General features: G+C 43.3%; 1 protein-coding gene across 4 annotated transcripts; it reads right to left on the minus strand.

Moving 5' to 3' along the window:
- Nucleotides 1-647: 647 nt before the first annotated feature.
- On the minus strand, nt 648-17169 carry haspin (histone H3 associated protein kinase). Of its 4 annotated transcripts, none has more exons than XM_079498829.1 (17): nt 16869-17169; nt 13933-14031; nt 13516-13641; nt 12903-13010; nt 11031-11088; nt 9537-10874; nt 8803-8968; nt 7878-8035; nt 7061-7249; nt 5540-5625; nt 4261-4323; nt 4054-4145; nt 3792-3871; nt 3586-3674; nt 2686-2828; nt 1876-1978; nt 648-1530 (listed from the first exon to the last, which is right to left on the minus strand). In XM_079498829.1, exons 1-17 carry the CDS (start codon nt 17036-17038, stop codon nt 1338-1340), a joined length of 3261 nt encoding a protein of 1086 aa, XP_079354955.1. In that variant the 5' UTR covers nt 17039-17169; the 3' UTR covers nt 648-1337. The 4 variants fall into 4 exon arrangements, with proteins under 4 accessions (XP_079354955.1, XP_079354954.1, XP_079354953.1 ...); XM_079498828.1 differs by having other exon boundaries at nt 648-1523; nt 1872-1978; nt 13933-14037; XM_079498827.1 differs by having other exon boundaries at nt 13933-14037; nt 16869-17168.
- Nucleotides 17170-18231: the final 1062 nt, after the last annotated feature.

Genomic DNA, 18231 nt, shown 5'->3' on the forward strand with positions numbered 1-18231 from the left:
AATGTTGATTTTGCACTTGTCAAGTATGTGGGAAGGCATTATGCTGACATGGCTTGTACTAAGTACAAAAATAACGAGATAAACGGAAATAGTGGCAAAAAGAATAATCCCAGACTTCAGCTCAGATGCGGTCTCTTAATTTGCTACACCAGGCTGCTAATGGGTTTCGGCCCGGGCTTTTAGCAGTGCATCTGATGAAGGCTCTAGCCGAAACAGGTCATACATAAACATGTCATAGCCTGGCAAGACAGCTGCAGCCAATTAAAAATATTGGTTAGGTGTCACTGTACACCAAAGAAGGAGCACTGACAACCGTCATGCTTGCTAACTGGTACACCTAAACCCAAACATAACCACAACTAAATGAGCTGCAGATGTGTGGAGCCTTTTTGGCGTGCACAATAGGCCCACTCAACAGTCATTGGATACTGCAGGCGAAAAGCTCCTGTAAGCAACTGACAATGTCTGAAATGCAAATAGAATAGCGTACACATTCTTGGTTTAGGCCTTAAATTAGGCTTGAGAATGTTACTCAAATCATGTTGTGTATATACCGTTTCCAAAATATATTTACTGGCATTTTTCTCAAATAAAGTGTGTCTTTCTTTAAATACACCTTTCATAACTGCACACGGGCAAAAAAAACTGCACAAAACAGACAAGGCATGTCAACCGTTTTATTTTGTTCATGCAAAAACAATTGCAAAGCAATTTAAAGCATTTTTTTTAAAAATCAGAAAACTGTATACATTTGATTCATCTTTATGTGAAAACAAAAATTCAATAAGAAATGTTATTAAAAAAAGTCAAAACCTGTCAAACCTGCATTAAGGGCCTTTCAAATGGGAAGCGATATAACGCGCCTATATTTCCAATGAGAACAGCGTTATTTTTTTTCTGTACGCGCGGAGAAGTCGAGGGGAAACAACGCAAGCGTATTTACGTGTGCGCAGTCCCGCAAAATTGTTGCGCGCGTGCTCGTTTCGTGCACACATCTGCGACTCACCAGACCTAGATTCTGTTTAGCTTTTTGAGTGGTGCAACCACTCCAAGGAACAGCAATGTCCCTATGTCCCAACCTATGTGACTATGTCTGTTTAGAGTACCAGACAGTAGGGGCAAAAGTGGCACTGTTGTGCCAGAAACAGAGAGAGAGATAGTGTTGCACTGTTGCCTGCTAATACACAGAGAGAGAGAGAGAGAGAGATGCAGGGGGAGAGGGGAGTTGCGCCACTCAGTTCACACGGAAACGCTTGCATTGTCGCGCCCCTCTTGAGCAGACCTGGAGTAGACCTGTCGTTGATCGAAGCGACAACGTCTGCGTTCAGATGGTCAAATCAAAACAATCCGCTTTGCAGTGCCTCTGTGGCAGAGCGGTACTGCAGCAGGTTGTCATGGATGTGGACGAGTTCCTCCCGGGTCTTCTTGGCCCTCAGTCCTTGAACCCGGTACTTCATGGAGAGCAGCTTGGAACACAGGTAGTGGAGCCACATCACGTTGGAGTGAGGCAGGTAGTCATCCCACTTGTTACTGGGGGGGAGGTAGAGACATACAGACATGTCATTTTCTGGTGGACACACCCCCCCCCCCCCCACCCCCCCGTGGGTGCACGTACTGAATGCACAAACACTTTGTCTGAATGTACTGTAGAGCCTATTATTTAACAATGGTTTCTGCATTGTTACCTTAAATACCTTTCTAAAGCAAATACAGAAACCAATGCGATGTGATCTTTTTTTCCTTTATTTTTTGCGTTGTGTTTTTTTAAATAACACACATGCAGTGTTTACATATACTGTGTGCTTGTATAAATGGGTTTATTTTATACCCAGAGAAGCTAAAACAATACTTGCGGAACCAGACACTAGTACTGACCCGTTCTGCTCTCTCATCAGCCGATAGATCTCGTACTGATAGTCTCCCTGGCCCATGAAGAGCTCCTCGTCCTCAGAGATGTCGCATGCCACCGTCAACCCATCTGAACAGACAAGACAGACAACACATCAGATTACTGGGTCACAAACAGTGGGTCACAGACATTTGTATGGGTCACTTTATTTTTTGTTTCCTACATTCTGTTTATAATTATTTCAAAACATTTTTTTTAAATATATTAAAAAAGCAACATTTTCATGAATTGAACAAAATCCAATGATTTTTTTCAGACATTTCACAGAAGAAATTCCATAAATTAGAAAACAAATGTTTAAGAAGTAGTGAAATTTTGCCGTGTAAGAGCCTCAATTCATTACATTTATCAAGGTTGACAATTATTGATGCAACAATTGTTCAATTAACACAATGAGTGGAGGAGTGGAATGAGTGGAGTGTCCGGCAAAGCTGGAGGCACCATGGAGGATTTGAAGCCAGTCTCTACAGTGACTGGTGGGCAGTCATTTCCACCTGCGGCACAACATCTATGCACATATATCAGATCTTACCACAGAGAAGTGCTAAGAAAGTTATTTAGATGGAAGGTTGTCCAGAGCAGACTGATGCTAGATTTGATGTATCCTAGTTTCTTTGAACACCATTTATATGACCATGGTTTTACTCTGATCTAAAAAAGGAACGTCTCCAACAATTATACGTCTGCCCCCTAAATTATGAATTGCAATGCACAAGATTCTTTTCACCATATAAAAACAGAGAGAAAGTCAGAGAGAAAAATGTGACCTAACTGACCGATTTCCAGCCTGGACAGCGAGTAGTCGATGATGCGAACAAGCACCCCTTTGGTGTCCAGAGAATGCTCGCATCCATTGAGGAAGAAGCCGGCCGACTTCTCCTTGGTGGTCTTGACTAATATGTTGCCCCAGTGGAGATCTCTAGAGAGAACACCAGCACAGGGGGATGAGACACCAGAAGACAATGGCAATCACACTCAAGTAATGAAGCATACAAATAGTCACACACGCACACAAGTATGCAGTGGTTCTCAAGTGCGGTCAAGCCTTCCAGGGGGCCCCAGCTAGATGCGTCAAGTTGCAGACGCGTACGAGCGTCATTTTCATCCAGCGGTTTAGAAATCCGAAGAGATGCCTGGTCTAGACGTTTCTTGATGCAGAAGTGTGCTTACAGTACCCTTTCCGGGTTTGTGACTTTGTTTTAACACAAACATTGGCTTGTGATTGGCTGATCACCCCATAGCGATGATTTGATTGGCTGAGCAAAGTACATATTGAAGATAAAAGTGAGGGTAGAAAAATGAAGGCCGGAATGACATTTGTGATGATTTGATTGGTTGAGCACGGAATGTGATGTCTGATGATGTCTGATGATAAGAGTGCCCGACACTTTACACAGGTGTGATTTTTTTTGAGGGGCGCTAAGCCCCTCCTACATCCAGGTTTTGGTTACCGTCCACAAACCGTCTTAAAACAAACATTAAATTCCCATTGACAATGAAAAAGAGAATTGTACGTCATAGTGTCTGAGCAAATAGTCTATTTTACATCATGATCAATGATGTATGATGATAAGAGCACACCTCACTTGTCACGGATGTGATTATTTTTTAACAATTCTGAACAATAATTGAACCAATAAATAACTAAATAAATAAAATGAATGAATGCACACTACCTGTGCTCAAAGCGCAGCTGCTGTTCAGCCACAGCCAGTGCAGCGGTCACCTGGTGGAGGATGCTCTTCGCCACCACCAGAGAGGACAGCTTCATGACACAGGGTTGACAACCATTAAAGACTGGATCCGTGTTATATATATCCCAATCAAACAATGAATGAATACAGTCTCGGAATCATTGATTCAGTGTCTTTAGAGGGTTTACCGTTCCATTGCTGTTCTCCAGGTCACTGCCACCGAACTCAAACTCCAGGATCAGAAATAGCTGTTCATCGTCGAAGAAGTCTGTACAAGAGAACACAGACAAAAATAATTTTACTGGGGGATAAATGCAATGTACAAATAAATGAAGTCTTATTTGTTATATCCTTGCGCGCGAGCAGAACTTAAACCTAAATGAATGCACTATTTAATCATCCAAGTGTGTGTGTGTCAACCCAAAAGTAAGACATATTTCGCCCTCTGACCTGGTCGGTCATTCTCCGAGCCTTTCTGGCGGTCGAAGGCATCCCAGGCCTTCAGCATGACTGCAGGGTAGCTGCCTTTTACACAGTGGAGACTGCAACGAGACAAGGCACCTCATGTCACATCTGCATTCAAAACTACTAGAGGAAAGCTGACAGGGCAAAGCACTTGAGGGACTCAGAGAAAGGACAGGAGAGAAGGGTTCTTACCCATGGAGTCCGATGAAGCCATGCGTCTGGTTGTGTTGCTTCTCTTTCAGGCTGCTCAACTCTCTAGAGGGAATAAACATCCAGACGTGTTGGTCATTAATCCAATATGAGAGTTGGCACTGAATTAATGTTACATTGTCGTTCATTTGAATTTTAGCTTTCCCAGGAATATTCCCAAAGAGACGCAGAACACAAGGGAATCCCAGGCCGAGGACATTTCACATGAAAGAAACATCAAACACATCCATAAAACATGAGGCGGTAAATTGTTGCAGTTGGGCAGAAACCTTGCATCTCAACATTTAAACGTTTTATGTTTTTCTCGATCCTTCAAACAAGTGTCATAAAAGTAGAGAAAATAGATCTACATCGTCACACGTGTCACATCTCTCCATCACATCGTGACATGCGAGTTTGACAAGGTTTCCACTAGGGCATTAAGCAACTAGTCGACTAGTTTACTAGTTCATTTTTTTTTTTTCCCCGATTTTGTAGGCCTCAATATCAGGTAGATTATAGTTATAGTCACCAATGTACAGTTTTTTAATGTACAAATATTTATTTAAAAAAAAAAAAAAAAAACACATAAAAGGTGGTTTAACAATTAGTCGACTAGTAAACTAGGCAACTAGTCAACTAGTAAAAATGACTAGAAGTGAATGCCCTAGTTTCCACCTCACAGCACCAAGATAATAGGCCCACTCTCAGCCGTTTCAACAGTTAATTGTCAGCACACATTTCACTGGTAGCTTCATATAGCCACTGGATCAACAAACCCCCATTTTGATTGACAACTACATCAAGCTGCCTTTTTGTTTGGTGGAGGGCTTTTTTAAAATATTTCTTGGGGCTTTTCTGCCTATATTGATAGTATCAAGTGAAGATGGACAGGAAAGAGGGAGAGAGGACGGGAGAAACATGCAGCTAAGGTCGTCATGAACGGAACTCGAACACGCCACACGCTGACAGGCCAAAGCCTATATCATGCTATATGCCTATAGCATGCACCTGGACCACATGGTCAGCGGGCCCGGTGGAGGGCCCATTTTATGCATTTTGGGTATAGGAAGACAGGAAACCAAGGACAGAGGAGATTGTTGAAAGAGTTTTATTAGATTTCAGGTCCTTGTGAATCACAAGGAGCAGGTCATCAGTAACTCAGGGTCATGCCAAGGACCCCCAAATAGTCTTAATCTCTGACCCGATGGTCAGGAGTCAATTAAGCCCCCGAGCAAGCATTAGTGAAATGGTAGCTTTAAGTTCACCGCATCTTACTTACTTGGAGATAATCATCTCATGGAGAATGTCTCCAAACGTCTTCTGCTCTTCTCCATTCACTTTCTCCTTTCCTTCAATCGGAATGATCTATCAAGACAAAGATTGTCATTTATAAGAGACACACACACAACTAGAACGCCGTTCCCAAACAGTTTACAGGTCCCCTAATTTTTAGGGGACCTACATTTTGTAATTTTTGTTTTGACCTACATTTGATTTTAAAACATAAAAAAGCAAATAAATTGAAAACGTTTTTTCCCCAGAAGTCATGAAGAAATAAAAACAAATCAAAAAATCAAAAAAATTGAAAACAAATGTTTAAGAAGTAGTGAAATTAGCCAATCTACAAGCTTGTAGATATGCTATTTTCACTAGTTTGGGCCCCGGGGAGAGAAAAGTGTTCCCTTTTGGGTCACAGACTAAAATGTTTGAGAACCACTGAACTAGAACAGGGGTTCTCAACGTTTTTGGCCGGGGACCCCCGGAAATAGCCTGGTTAATAAACCAGACCGAATCAGCCGTTGGCAAAAAAAAAATTGCCTGCCAGCGGATTAGGGTCTGGCGAGGCTCAGTAGCACGCCTCTTTCCTACAACCGAGAACAGGTCGGGCCAATCGGGACACGGTATGCAATATGGGCGGGCTTTGGTACAGTGACGTTCAATGCTTGAGACCTTTGACTGACAGTAGCTCTGTCCAATTGCGTCAAAGAGAAAATGTTTGAACCCGCCCCCCGGGAAATGAAATCCAAGTGGAGCCAGCCCAGACTAATATACCGCGACAGTGTTGTGTGATATTAGTCTGGCTTATTAGCCAGGCTACCCCGGAAATGCTTTGGCAATATCTCGGGACCCCCGCCCCGCCCGACCCCCAATATAAATTGACTGCTACAATAACCTTAACCCATTTTGGGCGGGAACCCCTTTTGGTGTTTTAAGCATTATGTTATAATTTAGCTATTGAAAAATAGCAGATCTACAAGCTCGGTGGCGCGCTACGAGCTTGTAGGTCTGCTATTTTTGAAAATAATTTGGGGACCCCCTAAAATAATTTGGCGACCCCCCGAGGGGTCGCGACCCACGGTTTGAGAACCACTGAACTCGAAGGCCCGTTGAAGATTATAAAACCAAAGATTAGTCTTATTAGCTACAGCATCATACACACCTTGAGTGATTAGTCTTATTAGCTACAGCATCATACACACCTTGAGTGATTAGTCTTATTAGCTACAGCATCATACACACCTTGAGTGATTAGTCTTATTAGCTACAGCATCATACACACCTTGAGTGATTAGTCTTATTAGCTACAGCATCATACACACCTTGAGTGATTAGTCTTATTAGCTACAGCATCATACACACCTTGAGTGATTAGTCTTATTAGCTACAGCATCATACACACCTTGAGTGATTAGTCTTATTAGCTACAGCATCATACACACCTTGAGTGATTAGTCTTATTAGCTACAGCATCATACACACCTTGAGTGATTAGTCTTATTAGCTACAGCATTATACACACCTTGAGTGCAACGGTGTCCCCAGAAGCATCGACGGTGGAGAAAACCTCTCCAAAGGTCCCTCCCCCGATCTTCTTGCACCGTTTCAGACGCTTGGGCAGAATGCACTCCTCCCAGCACAGAGCCCCCTGCTGGTTGCACTCTGCATACACCTTCTCTGCATCGGACAGCTCGGCACCCTCACTTATATTCTGACCGTGAAGACGGGAGCAGGGAGAAAGGTTAGGTATGATGAGCCATGACCAAATACACCAAAACAGACGTGAACTTTTTCCTCTGTTTTCATGTGAACTAAGAATTAAAGGTATATGGTTATTCAGCTTGATGGTGCGAGCATGTAAAAACATAAGCCTGTGTGTAGGGATGTCCCGATCACGTTTCTTTTTTGCTCCCGATCCGATTCTGATCATTTGATTTTGGGTATCTGCCAATACAGATTTTTATCTTATGCTAAACTTATGCTATATCACAATAGTACAATATCCAGTCTAATATTATTTGGATATAATATTGATACTAGGGATGTCCCGATCAGTTTGTTTTGCTCCCGATCAGATTATTTGAAAAGGACGTGATCGGCCCCGATTTCCGATCACATGATCGGATCGGGACAACCCTACCTGTGTGCATTTGTCTGTGCTGTATAGGGCTGGGTGAAATTGTTCAAATGATCCAGTTTCACATATTGGTCAGTATCCAATTCTTTACTACTTTTTAACTGAACTTGGATAGATTTACTAGTAATAATTGATTCCTTATTATTGAACAGATTCCTTTATGTATTTATGTGCTATGCATGTGCTAGCTGTGTATGCATACCAGAAAAGCACTGCTGTTCTGCAGTCGTGACTGGAGCCGTCTGGAGAATGGTGTACTTTTAACGGGCATGTCATATAAATCCATGTTTCCGTCGACCAGGCCTGCCCTCCCAGGAGACTCCAACATAGAGGTCTGGAGCTTCCTAGGAGTAATCCTCACTAGGATGGAGAGAGTGGAAGGGAAATATAACAGAAATAAACAATGATGCTCTTTATAATGATAAGGATTAAACCATCTAGAGCAGTGTTTCTGAAAGTGGGGTCTGGGGATGTCCAGGGCTCCGACTCCTAGACGGTCCCCATAACAGTTTAAACATTTCATCCACTTTTTATGGCTTTTTTTGGCTATTTGAACATAGCTGATCTACATGCTCACAAGATCAGCCATTTTGACACTGTTGACACATCTAATTAAATGGGGGGCCTGGCACAGTTTCTTTTTAAAAAACCCTAACCCTAACCAGGAAAGCATCCATGTCATTTTTGATTTTTGTGTTGGCTATTCAAAAATAGTAGATCTACAAGCTTGCATTGTGTCACTTCGTGCCACGATGCAAGCTTGTACATCTGCCATTTTTGAAAAATCTGCAAAAGTGCGATTACTACCAATGTAGAAGGCATTTGTAGAATGGGCCTCAGTCAGTGAGAAATGCAGGGTCTGAAGCCAAATGCATATCAATTTATGGAAGATGTTTCTGAACATGTATTCTGTTGCTAGTTTAACAACTTCAAATACCCTTTAATCTTAAAACTAATGACAGAAAATAGCCGATCTACAAGCTCGCTTGTAGATCGGCTATTTTCGGTGCGCAACATGCTTCATGCTGGCTTCTATGGACTCCGAATGACTGAAATCAGTCGTGACGTGACGACTGAGAACTTTAATCCATGATGTGGTGTGTGTGTGTAATGGACCCGTCCGGTACCTGTAACCCTGCGGTGCACAGAGAGCTGAGCTTTCAGGCGGCTCCAGGTGTGCGTCTCAGGTGTTAGGTTTGCCAGCAGAGAGGAGAGGTCCAGGTGGCTGGCCAAGGCTCTGACCGGAGTGGAGAATACCATACCAGAGCCATGGAGCAGGCCCTCATTGACCGCCTGAAAAAAAAAAAAAAAAAAAAAAAAAAAAAAATCACTGTCTACAGTTTACGTGTGATGTGCTCGCTCCATCGTATTGTAGTATTCCATGACAAAAGAAGTAGAGCAAAGGCTAATAAGCCAGACTAATATCACACAACGGCTGATTCGGTCTGTGTTATTAGCCAGGCTAAGCAAAGGGTACTCTCAATAGTCGTTTTGTAGCTGCTATTAAGATTAATTCGGTGCAAACAATCTGTATTTTCAACACACTTGCCCATGTGTTAATTGTGTTATGTTCAACCCAGTGTGTGTAAAATTCTGGACGGGAACCCCTTTTGGTGTTTTAACTAAGCATTATGTTATACTTTAGCTATTGAAAAATAGCAGATCTACAAGCTCATAGCGTGCCACCGAGTGGCGCGCTACGAGCTTGTAGGTCTGCTATTTTTGAAAAACCGTGAAAATGCGGCACAAATCTTTGAATATATAGAATATAGACTTTTTTATTTATTTCGACGTCAGGCCTAAATGGGTTAAGTTCAGTACCATTCTTTAAGCTGTCTGTGTCTGTATGTGGCATTGTCACCTTGGGTTCATTCTGATGTCCAGACAACAGTTCAGTAATGCTGCAGTCCTCAGCCTTGCTTCCTTCCCTTAGTGCATGCCGGTTCTGGAAACCAGCTGCGCTGGCATTGTCTTTGTCTCTCCAGCGACTCACACTCTGACCACTCACAAACGCCTTCCTGGTCGTCCCAGTCCGGTCCCTTGACACACTTCGCCTCTTCGTGTCTTTGGCAGCACGAGAGAACTTTTCGGGACGACGTTCATTAGGATTTCGCACACACTCCTTAGCGTCTGTGGTCATGTCCTCTGAATGAGTGGACCCGTTTTCGCTTGCAGCGTGCTCAGAGTGCATGCTGCGTCCGTGAGCTCCAGTCCATCGTGTCAAGGCCAGTCTCTTCAGTGGAACTGTACTTTTCTTGGCAAGACATTGCTCCTTCAGCTTGGCTACGATCATTGCTGCCTTGTCTTCTGGCACTTGCTTACTGACCTGTTGCTGGTGTGCAAGGCTACTGGTGTGGACATCTGTGACTGAAGATTTATTGTCTGAAGAGTCGCATTGGGCCACCGATTGGCTAGTATCCACCGAAAGTAAAAGATTATATGTGTCAGTTATCAACTCTGATGGATAAACGCTTTGACCATCAATTAATGACGCCGAATAGTCAGTTACATGACAAGGCGGTCCAGGACACAGCCGGTCTGAGAGGTTTGCAGTCTGACCACTCTCCACCATTTGTGACTCTTCAGTGGTTTGTGGGCACAAGGCTGAGCTTGAATAACCCAAACATGAAAAGTAGGGGGTCTGAGGGAGGTCAACTCTCCCCAGCTGCACTTGGCACCGCTTGCTCAAACACATGTCTTTCAGAGCATGAATGAGCATCTCTGATTCTCTGGAAACGGACAGAGGATTTTTGCCGTCACCACTTGTCTCACAAGACCTGTATGAAGAGCCAGAGTCTGAGCCATCAGAACACAGGATCACACTTGGAGTTTCGTGCATATCTGGAGCCTCTTTGATGATCGGCAGCATCTTACACCCAGAGCCAGGCTCCCTGAGTGGGGCAGAGAGGGGTGGAGAGAAGGCGTCTCCTGACGGGACCAGCTCCTCTGGGGCTGACAAGTCCAACATTGATACTGGTGCAGATACACCTGGCCTGTTTCCAACCAGCTGTAAGGAGGGTGTGGAGCAGAAGAGGGGTTTCCTGTGATAAGGACCAAAGGTCTGGACTGTGTCATTCACAGAGCTCTCAGGACTGAAGTTCAATTTGGCCTTGTGTCTACGTGACATTTGGGCGTTGGAATCACCTTTTCCCAGCACAAATTCATCAGAAGAGTCGAGATTTGGATGGGGCATCCAGGCCTGCGAGGGACACAAGGATGTATTTTCAGAAAACCCATGCAGTTTCGCCATTGCATTCAAGTGGTTGGCAACAAAGTGTATCCATTTTGTTTGGCCTAGTAATGTTTGGTTTCACTTGAGAGGGGTATAAGCATATTGAATGAGAGATGGTCTTACAATGCTACAGGGTCCCCTACGTTGGGTGACCAATTGGGCAGGACGAGGCAGGGCCATACTGCAAGAGAGACAGATAGGAGATTAGGAATATTGCCCGGACAGCGGACACCCTTTAATTAGTACCATCTACAATCAGTGCAAGCCAACGTGATACTGAAGTGTAGATGAAGGCAATATCATTTTAAAAAAACAGCCAAACTCCAATAATTGGTGTATTTCCCCACACAAATCAAAATCAATTTAAAAACCGGTGTCTGTACAGTTGCATTAATCCATTGAGACCTGGAACGCATCCATGTCACGTTAGCGTTTAACCACATTAACCATTAACCCATTTTGGGCGGGAACCCCTTTTGGTGTTTTAAACATTATGTTATAATTTAGCTATTGAAAAATAGCAGATCTACAAGCTCATAGCGCGCCACCGAGTGGCGCGCTATGAACTTGTAGGTCTGCTATTTTTGAAAAATCGTTAAAATGTGCCTCAAATCTTTCCGAAAATTGTCATGATTTAGAAACCTTTTTTTTATTTATTTCGACGTCAGGCCTGAATGGGTTAACTGCTGCACCACTGCATGTCTCCCCAACAATACTGGAAAGGTTACTACTAGAGTCATGTACAATCTAACTCTAAACGCTATGATAACATCTCGTTGATCTGGCAGTGTCAGGTGATTGTGCTTTCATTGCTGCTGGCTGTGTAGTCGTGTACAGTACAGTACAGTATACTTAACAGAAGGCGCTGACCCGTTTTCAGCTGGCTAGTGCTTACATTCATGCTGCTGGCTATTTTTAGAGATTGTGTTTTGTTGTGCATCTAGGCTTGTGCCGTGTCGTGTCATATTTAAATATAAACCTTTCAACTATTACGACATTTGTCAATAAACATGTTAACTTGTTAATTTTGACCTGAGATCAGATTCTAAAAATTTCTTCTACATCCTGACAGTTTTCTGAAAAAGCTATGTTTCTATGTCGGTCGTTCTTCGATTTTCAATAATAGCAGATCTACAAGCTCATAGCGCGTACGAGCTTGTAGATCTGCTATTTTTCAATAGCTAAACATAACATAATGCTAACAGCAAAAGGGGTTCCCGCCCAAAATGGGTTAAACAAAAAATATGCTAAACCGAGTTCAATATGGGAAATCATCCCTGTCATTTTAGATTTTTGCAATACATTGCTGCCGTCATTTTGTTGTTGCCGTCATTTTCGGCCATATACAACGAGACTGGGCGTTGGGGGTGAGTCAGCTAGCCCATTTTGAGCGGGAACCCCTTTTGGTGTTACATACATTATGTTATAATTTAGCCATTGAAAAATAGCAGATCTACAAGCTCATAGCGCGCCACCGAGTGGCGCGCTACGAGCTTGTAGGTCTGCTATTTTTGAAAAATCGTTAAAATGTGCCTCAAATCTTTCAGAAAATTGTCATGATTTAGAAGATTTTTTTTTAAATTTCGACGTCAGGAATGGGCTAGGTCAGGAGGCAACATGGGGCGCATGGCCAAAAAAGTATGGGAACCCCTGCCCTACTTCACCATACGAGTGTGTCACACAAAAGCAGTAAAAAAGCCCATCTAAAAGCTCACAACGCCTCACTGCGAGCTTGTAGATCAGCAATTTTCACAATTTAAAAATGTTTTAAAAAAAAGGATAAATAAAAAATAACAGTTTTGGACATATATACAAGGTTACTTTCCCCACACGACAATATATAGCAACTTAGTTTTTTTCAGAAAACTGTTGGATTTAGAAGGCATTTTTAGAATGGGTCTCAGGTCTAAATGGCTAAAGAGACATACATCCAACGTCTCCGTGCTGGTATAATGCAACTCAAGTCCACCCTATCCGTGTTCACCTCATACAGACCTTGCTGGTTTATTAGTCTTTGGAATGGAGGAGTCAGAAGGTCCCTTCTCCGTGGCTTGCCTCTTGGTGGCTCTTCTGCTGCCGACGGAAGTACTCTTCGTTCTTTTCCTAAAATAAATAAGAACTGAGGTAAGCCTGCAAAAGTTCTTGTTTGGTAGTGGAGTATTTAGCCAAATTAACTCTGTATGTACAAATGGAACCAAGTGGACCTCTCATCCATTTGTACACTTTTTGAGTTAACACTGAACATTTCACACACAGTACATTGGGGTTCCAATAGAAATGGTATAAAATTGAGGTCTAAATGGTAAATGGTGCATAGATTGTGCATTACATTCACCCATTCACACACACATTCATACACCGATTGCGACAGAAGCCATGCAAGGTACCAACCAGCACATCGGGAGCAATTTGGGGTTCAGTGACTTGCCCAAGGACACTTCGACATGTAGACAGGAGGAGCCGGGATTCGAACCGCCGACCCATGGATCATTGGATGACCTGCTCTACCTCTTGAGCCACAGTCGCCCCCTGTGGTCTACTCTAATGCATATAAAGCTGGGGGTCCTTGAAATGAAAAAGCTTGAGAATCATCACTGATATAACACACCTGGTCTGCTTGGGTTCTACTTCTAAACAGCTGGCAGACATGGTCGAGTTTGAAGAAGAGGTTTCACTGGCCGGCTGAACGTTCCTCCTCAACAGACGCTCCTGCCTGGACACAAGGTTACCTCTCCTGTTCACACAGACAAATATTTTCACAAAAATTAGACTTTTCTTCTATTAGTCATAGTCACGGAGAACTTCATACCAGTAACTTAATGCCTGCATCAAAGTTAGCAGTCTAGTAAGTAATACTACACTCAGTGGTTAACAGGAAAATGCCAATAATTCCTTACTTATTCTCATCAATAAACGTTTCAAAATATGTAAAACTGACTTAACAGACTACACATTTCCATGCTTTGTCATAATGCATTGTGCCCAAGGCCCCAATCCCCGGTCACGGCATTGTCGGCATACACACCTTGCTGGCTCTTTAGAAGGTTCGTAGTTCTCCTTCAAGGAAACTACGGATTTCTTCTTAGTAGTGCGCACTCTTCTACTGCCGACAGTACTCTTCTTTCTGTTGCTAACAACCGTTTAAGAAGAGGATGGTGGTTACAACACAACACTGTAAAATCCTGAGAGCTAATTTAACTTAGTTGAGTGTACAGTAACACATTTGAACACTCGGTTAAAGCAGCACCATGCAGTTTGGGGCATCAGTGGCCATTTGACAAAAATGGCAGCCAGAAGTCTTATTTGAAATTCATTACCCTAGACTAAATTATCTGCGAGCATGTCCGAGGACACGCTGTGATTGGCCAGTCGACACTTAGACTGGCAGATCTAATTTCGTGACTTGGCAATGGCAAATGCCAGGATGAAGCTCAGAGGGGTGCCGGTGCCCTGTAGTCTGGCAGCCAGGGCGTGGAGTGGGAAATTTGGTATATAGCTTTTTTTATTGGCCTAAAATATTGTCTATACATAAATTCATGAATCCAGCTGTCGGTATTGAGCAATTTTTTGTATAGGGGAAGGGGACCATACCATTAACAGCCTATTGCAAAAAGTGAGCGGTGCAACTATACATTTATTGTTATAGTTACTGTACTGTAGTCTGTATACTCTATTGTAGTGCACTGTGCTCTCAGTCTCTACTGTAGTGTACTCTATGCCACTTTACTCTGTGCTGTACTCCACTGGCCACTTTAGGTGGTGCAGCTTTCCGTTCTTGTATATACATACAAACTAGGGTTTTTTCGTGATTTAGCTTTGCACGAAAACACTCCTTTGGCTAAGACCGTTCTTAGCCGTCATCACAAATGTGATTAGGTCAGCACATTTGGGCAAGTGGCTAAACTGGCTATGGCCGTTTTTAGTGTTTGTGTGCAAAACTAATGCTTGGAATGGATTCAGAATCATGAAAACCCCTAGTTTGACACGTCACATAAAGCATAATGAAATTTTGAAAATATTGCCTTATATAGATTGTTAATGGTATGGTCACATATATCCCCCTATAGCCAATTAAATTATATATATATATATATATATATATATATATATATCCCCCACTTTAAACAAAAGAAGCCTGTTGGCTGCCGGACTACTGGGCGCAGCCATGGATTCTCATGGAGCAGTGCCCTATATAGGCCAGGTGGTTGGCTGTGCCCAGGGCACCCCTCTGTGGATTAGTCTGGATAGGCCAATATCAAAGCCCCTAGCCGGGACACTCTAGCCCCTTTCGGGACCCTCGGTTACCGTTTCTGAATTTTGGCCGACGGTAGCCCAGGGTCCCTGATCGGATCCGGATCCGTTCACACCGATATGCGCTCCGCTTGAGTGTTGGTGAGATGTTTCAAAGCTGCATAACGCGATATAGGCTATAGGAGACAACGGAAACGTGGGAGAAATCGCATTAAGCCCCGATGCCGTTAAGTATTTTACTTTGTTTGAAGTTTTGGCTGCTCTGAAATTCTCTCTTCCTCACTTCACTTCTTTTTGGCCACAGAAACGGAGCTACAAATATTGGGCCATAATAACGTGAGTGTATTGAATGTAGACGCAGACACAACAACATGGAAAACAAACATCCACCACAGCAAGTACGAGCTCCGCCAATCAGAGGCAGGAACGTAGGGACGCGCAGCTAGCCAGTCTCGGTGCAGGAGGCTGGGAATGGGAAGTCAATAAGGAAGTCAAGGAAGTGAGGAAGAGAGAATTTCAGAGCAGCCAAAACTTAAAATAAAATACTTAACGGCATCGGGGCTTAATGCGATTTCTCCCACGTTTCCGTTGTCTCCTATAGCCACGTTATGCATCTTTGAAACATCTCACCAACACTCAAGCGGAGCGCAGATCGGCATGAACGGAGGTCGGAGGGTATGTACATTTGCATCCTATTGAGTGCTTACGAACCGATCAGGGACCCTGGGCTACCATCGGCCAAAATTCAGAAAGGTTAAGGATGGTCGTTATTGCTTAAACATGCAGCCATAATCAAAAGTGACATAGTGCTGCTTTAAATTTGCATTGTGGCGATGTAACACAGAAATGGATGAAAGTATGGTGGAAATATTTCAGAAACACCAAAATAATATGAATTAATGGATCTTGTGCTGCCCCTTTAACGTTTCATTCTGTGTAGTGTGTAAGCCCTCCACCCTTGACATGATGTCATCACTTGTCTACAGTGAACTTCTGAAGTCAATCTAAAATGGTTTATTTGTCACTCAGTCTTACAATTTGCACCACACACACACACACACACACACACACACACACACACACACACACACACACACACACACACACACACACACACACACACACACACACACACACACACACACACACACACACACACACACACACACACACACACACACACACACACACACACACACCCTTTTTGCTTTCTTTATGTGATGATTTCCTGTTTTTTCATAATAGTGCATATTAGTACGTCTTTAAATGTTCTGATGAATTGAAAATGGTGGACCCTGTTGTAAACAACTTAACAAGTCTTTTATCATGGCTTTTATCATTCATGGTTTCAGTACCAGTAACAGTTTTTGTATTGACTTGTGCTTTCGTTTGAAATGTACCCATTCTACATACTGTGAAATAAAATCGCACGCACGCACTCTTCATGATCATGGAACCTCACCCACCCACCGCTGTTAGCTCCGAGAAGAGCTCGGAGGTTCCAAACGGTCTAGTCTTTTATCAAGGCCAAGTTCAAACTGGATAGCCTAGCTCTGATCCATAGCCTTACTGCTTTCTGCAGGGCAGAACCATAGAAGTAGTAAGGCTATGGACCAGAGCTAAAAGATAGCCATGCTTCCTTTGGATATCAAACTGTGCCTGTGGATCATTTCAATTAAAAAAGGGTGACTGACATAATTAACAACATACCTCGTCTCCGTGGGTTCTACACAGACGGAGGGGTTCGAAGAGTTAGCCGCACTGCTGTCAAAGAGATGCTGTCTGAGATGCTGCAGTTTGTCTGCAGCAGCAGACAAACTGCAAGTGGCTTTACCGTAGGTCTTCATAGTCCGTCCGAATACCGCCTTCCCTCGGTTCATCTTCAACTTTAAACTTAACCGTTGTTGAAGCGAAATAAAAGTTAAGTTGCCGACTTTTAGCCTTTAGGCACCAGAATATCCGCCTCCGGCCCGCTACACATTCAAATAAAATACGTCACATTCCTCCTTGTTTTTATCATAGCGGATGTCGAGTCAACGACAAGCCTGGTGCCGCAAGCAACAATGGCAACTAAACCAAACACCGCCTCCTGCTGGCTCAGAGGAACAACATCACTGAGAGGGGTCCACGTCCATCAATATATGAGGCTGTGTGTGTGGCTGTGAGGTGACCATGGATGTGACAGACTGTGTTGCCAACTCTCGTCAGAGAAATAAGACAACTCACCTCCAAAAACAAGCCAAATCTTGCGAGAGAAATAAGCCAAATATCACAATATGATATGGCCATCCATCCATCCATCCATCTTCAACCACTTATCCGTAGTCGGGGTCGTGGGTCGCGGGGGCTCCAGACTTCCCTCTCCAGAGCAACATTAGTGACTTCCTCCTGGGGGATCCCGAGACGTTCCAAGGCCAGTGAGTCGATGTGTTTCCTCCAACTGCGCCTTGGTCTGCCCCGGGCTCTCCTTCCAGTGGGACGTGCCTCGAGGACCTCCCTAGGGAGACGCCCGAGAGGCATCCTAACCAATAAAAAAAACGAATTTCTACCAATTTCTACCACTAATTTCTACTATGTCCTAATTTCCTAAATGACACCCAGCTTTTCCTGCATGCCCCTGTACTAGGGATGCCAAACACTCATATTTGGCCAATCGACGTGTCGAGGCCGAAAATTATGGAGTAAGAACAGTCTCAAAAGTCTCACAGTAGATATTACAGATTTGTAACTCACAAGTTCAGATTTGCAACTCACGTGAGTGAACTCACAGGTTCGCATTTGTGTTTTGTATCCACATGTTCAGATTTGTGTTTTGTATCTGTATTTTGCATCTGTGTTTTGTATCCGTGTTTTCGCATCTGTGTTTTGTATTTGTGTTTTGTATTTGTGTTTTGTATCTGTAATTCGAATCTGTGTTTTGTATCCGTGTTTCACATCTGTGTTTTGTATTTGCGTTTTGTATCTGTAATTTGCATCTGTGTTTTGTATCCGTGTTTCGCATCTGTGTTTGAAACACGGATACAAAACACAGATGCAAATTACAGATACAAAACACAAATACAAAACACAAATA

The sequence above is a fragment of the Electrona antarctica genome (assembly GCF_951216825.1).
Source record: "Electrona antarctica genome assembly, chromosome: 4".
In the NCBI taxonomy this organism is placed as follows: Eukaryota; Metazoa; Chordata; class Actinopteri; order Myctophiformes; family Myctophidae; genus Electrona; species Electrona antarctica.

What these genes read in the sequence shown, in the direction of transcription:
- haspin (XM_079498827.1), bottom strand. Translation starts at nt 17,038, where the DNA reads ATGAACCGAGGGAAGGCGGTATTCGGACGGACTATGAAGACCTACGGT. An exon ending in GACATCAGAATGAACCCAAG is followed by an intron (nt 8,969 to 9,536) that starts GTGACAATGCCA and finishes TTTTTTTTTCAG; the next exon opens with GCGGTCAATGAGGGCCTGCT. An exon ending in GGCTTCATCGGACTCCATGG is followed by an intron (nt 4,146 to 4,260) that starts GTAAGAACCCTT and finishes GTCTCGTTGCAG; the next exon opens with TCTCCACTGTGTAAAAGGCA.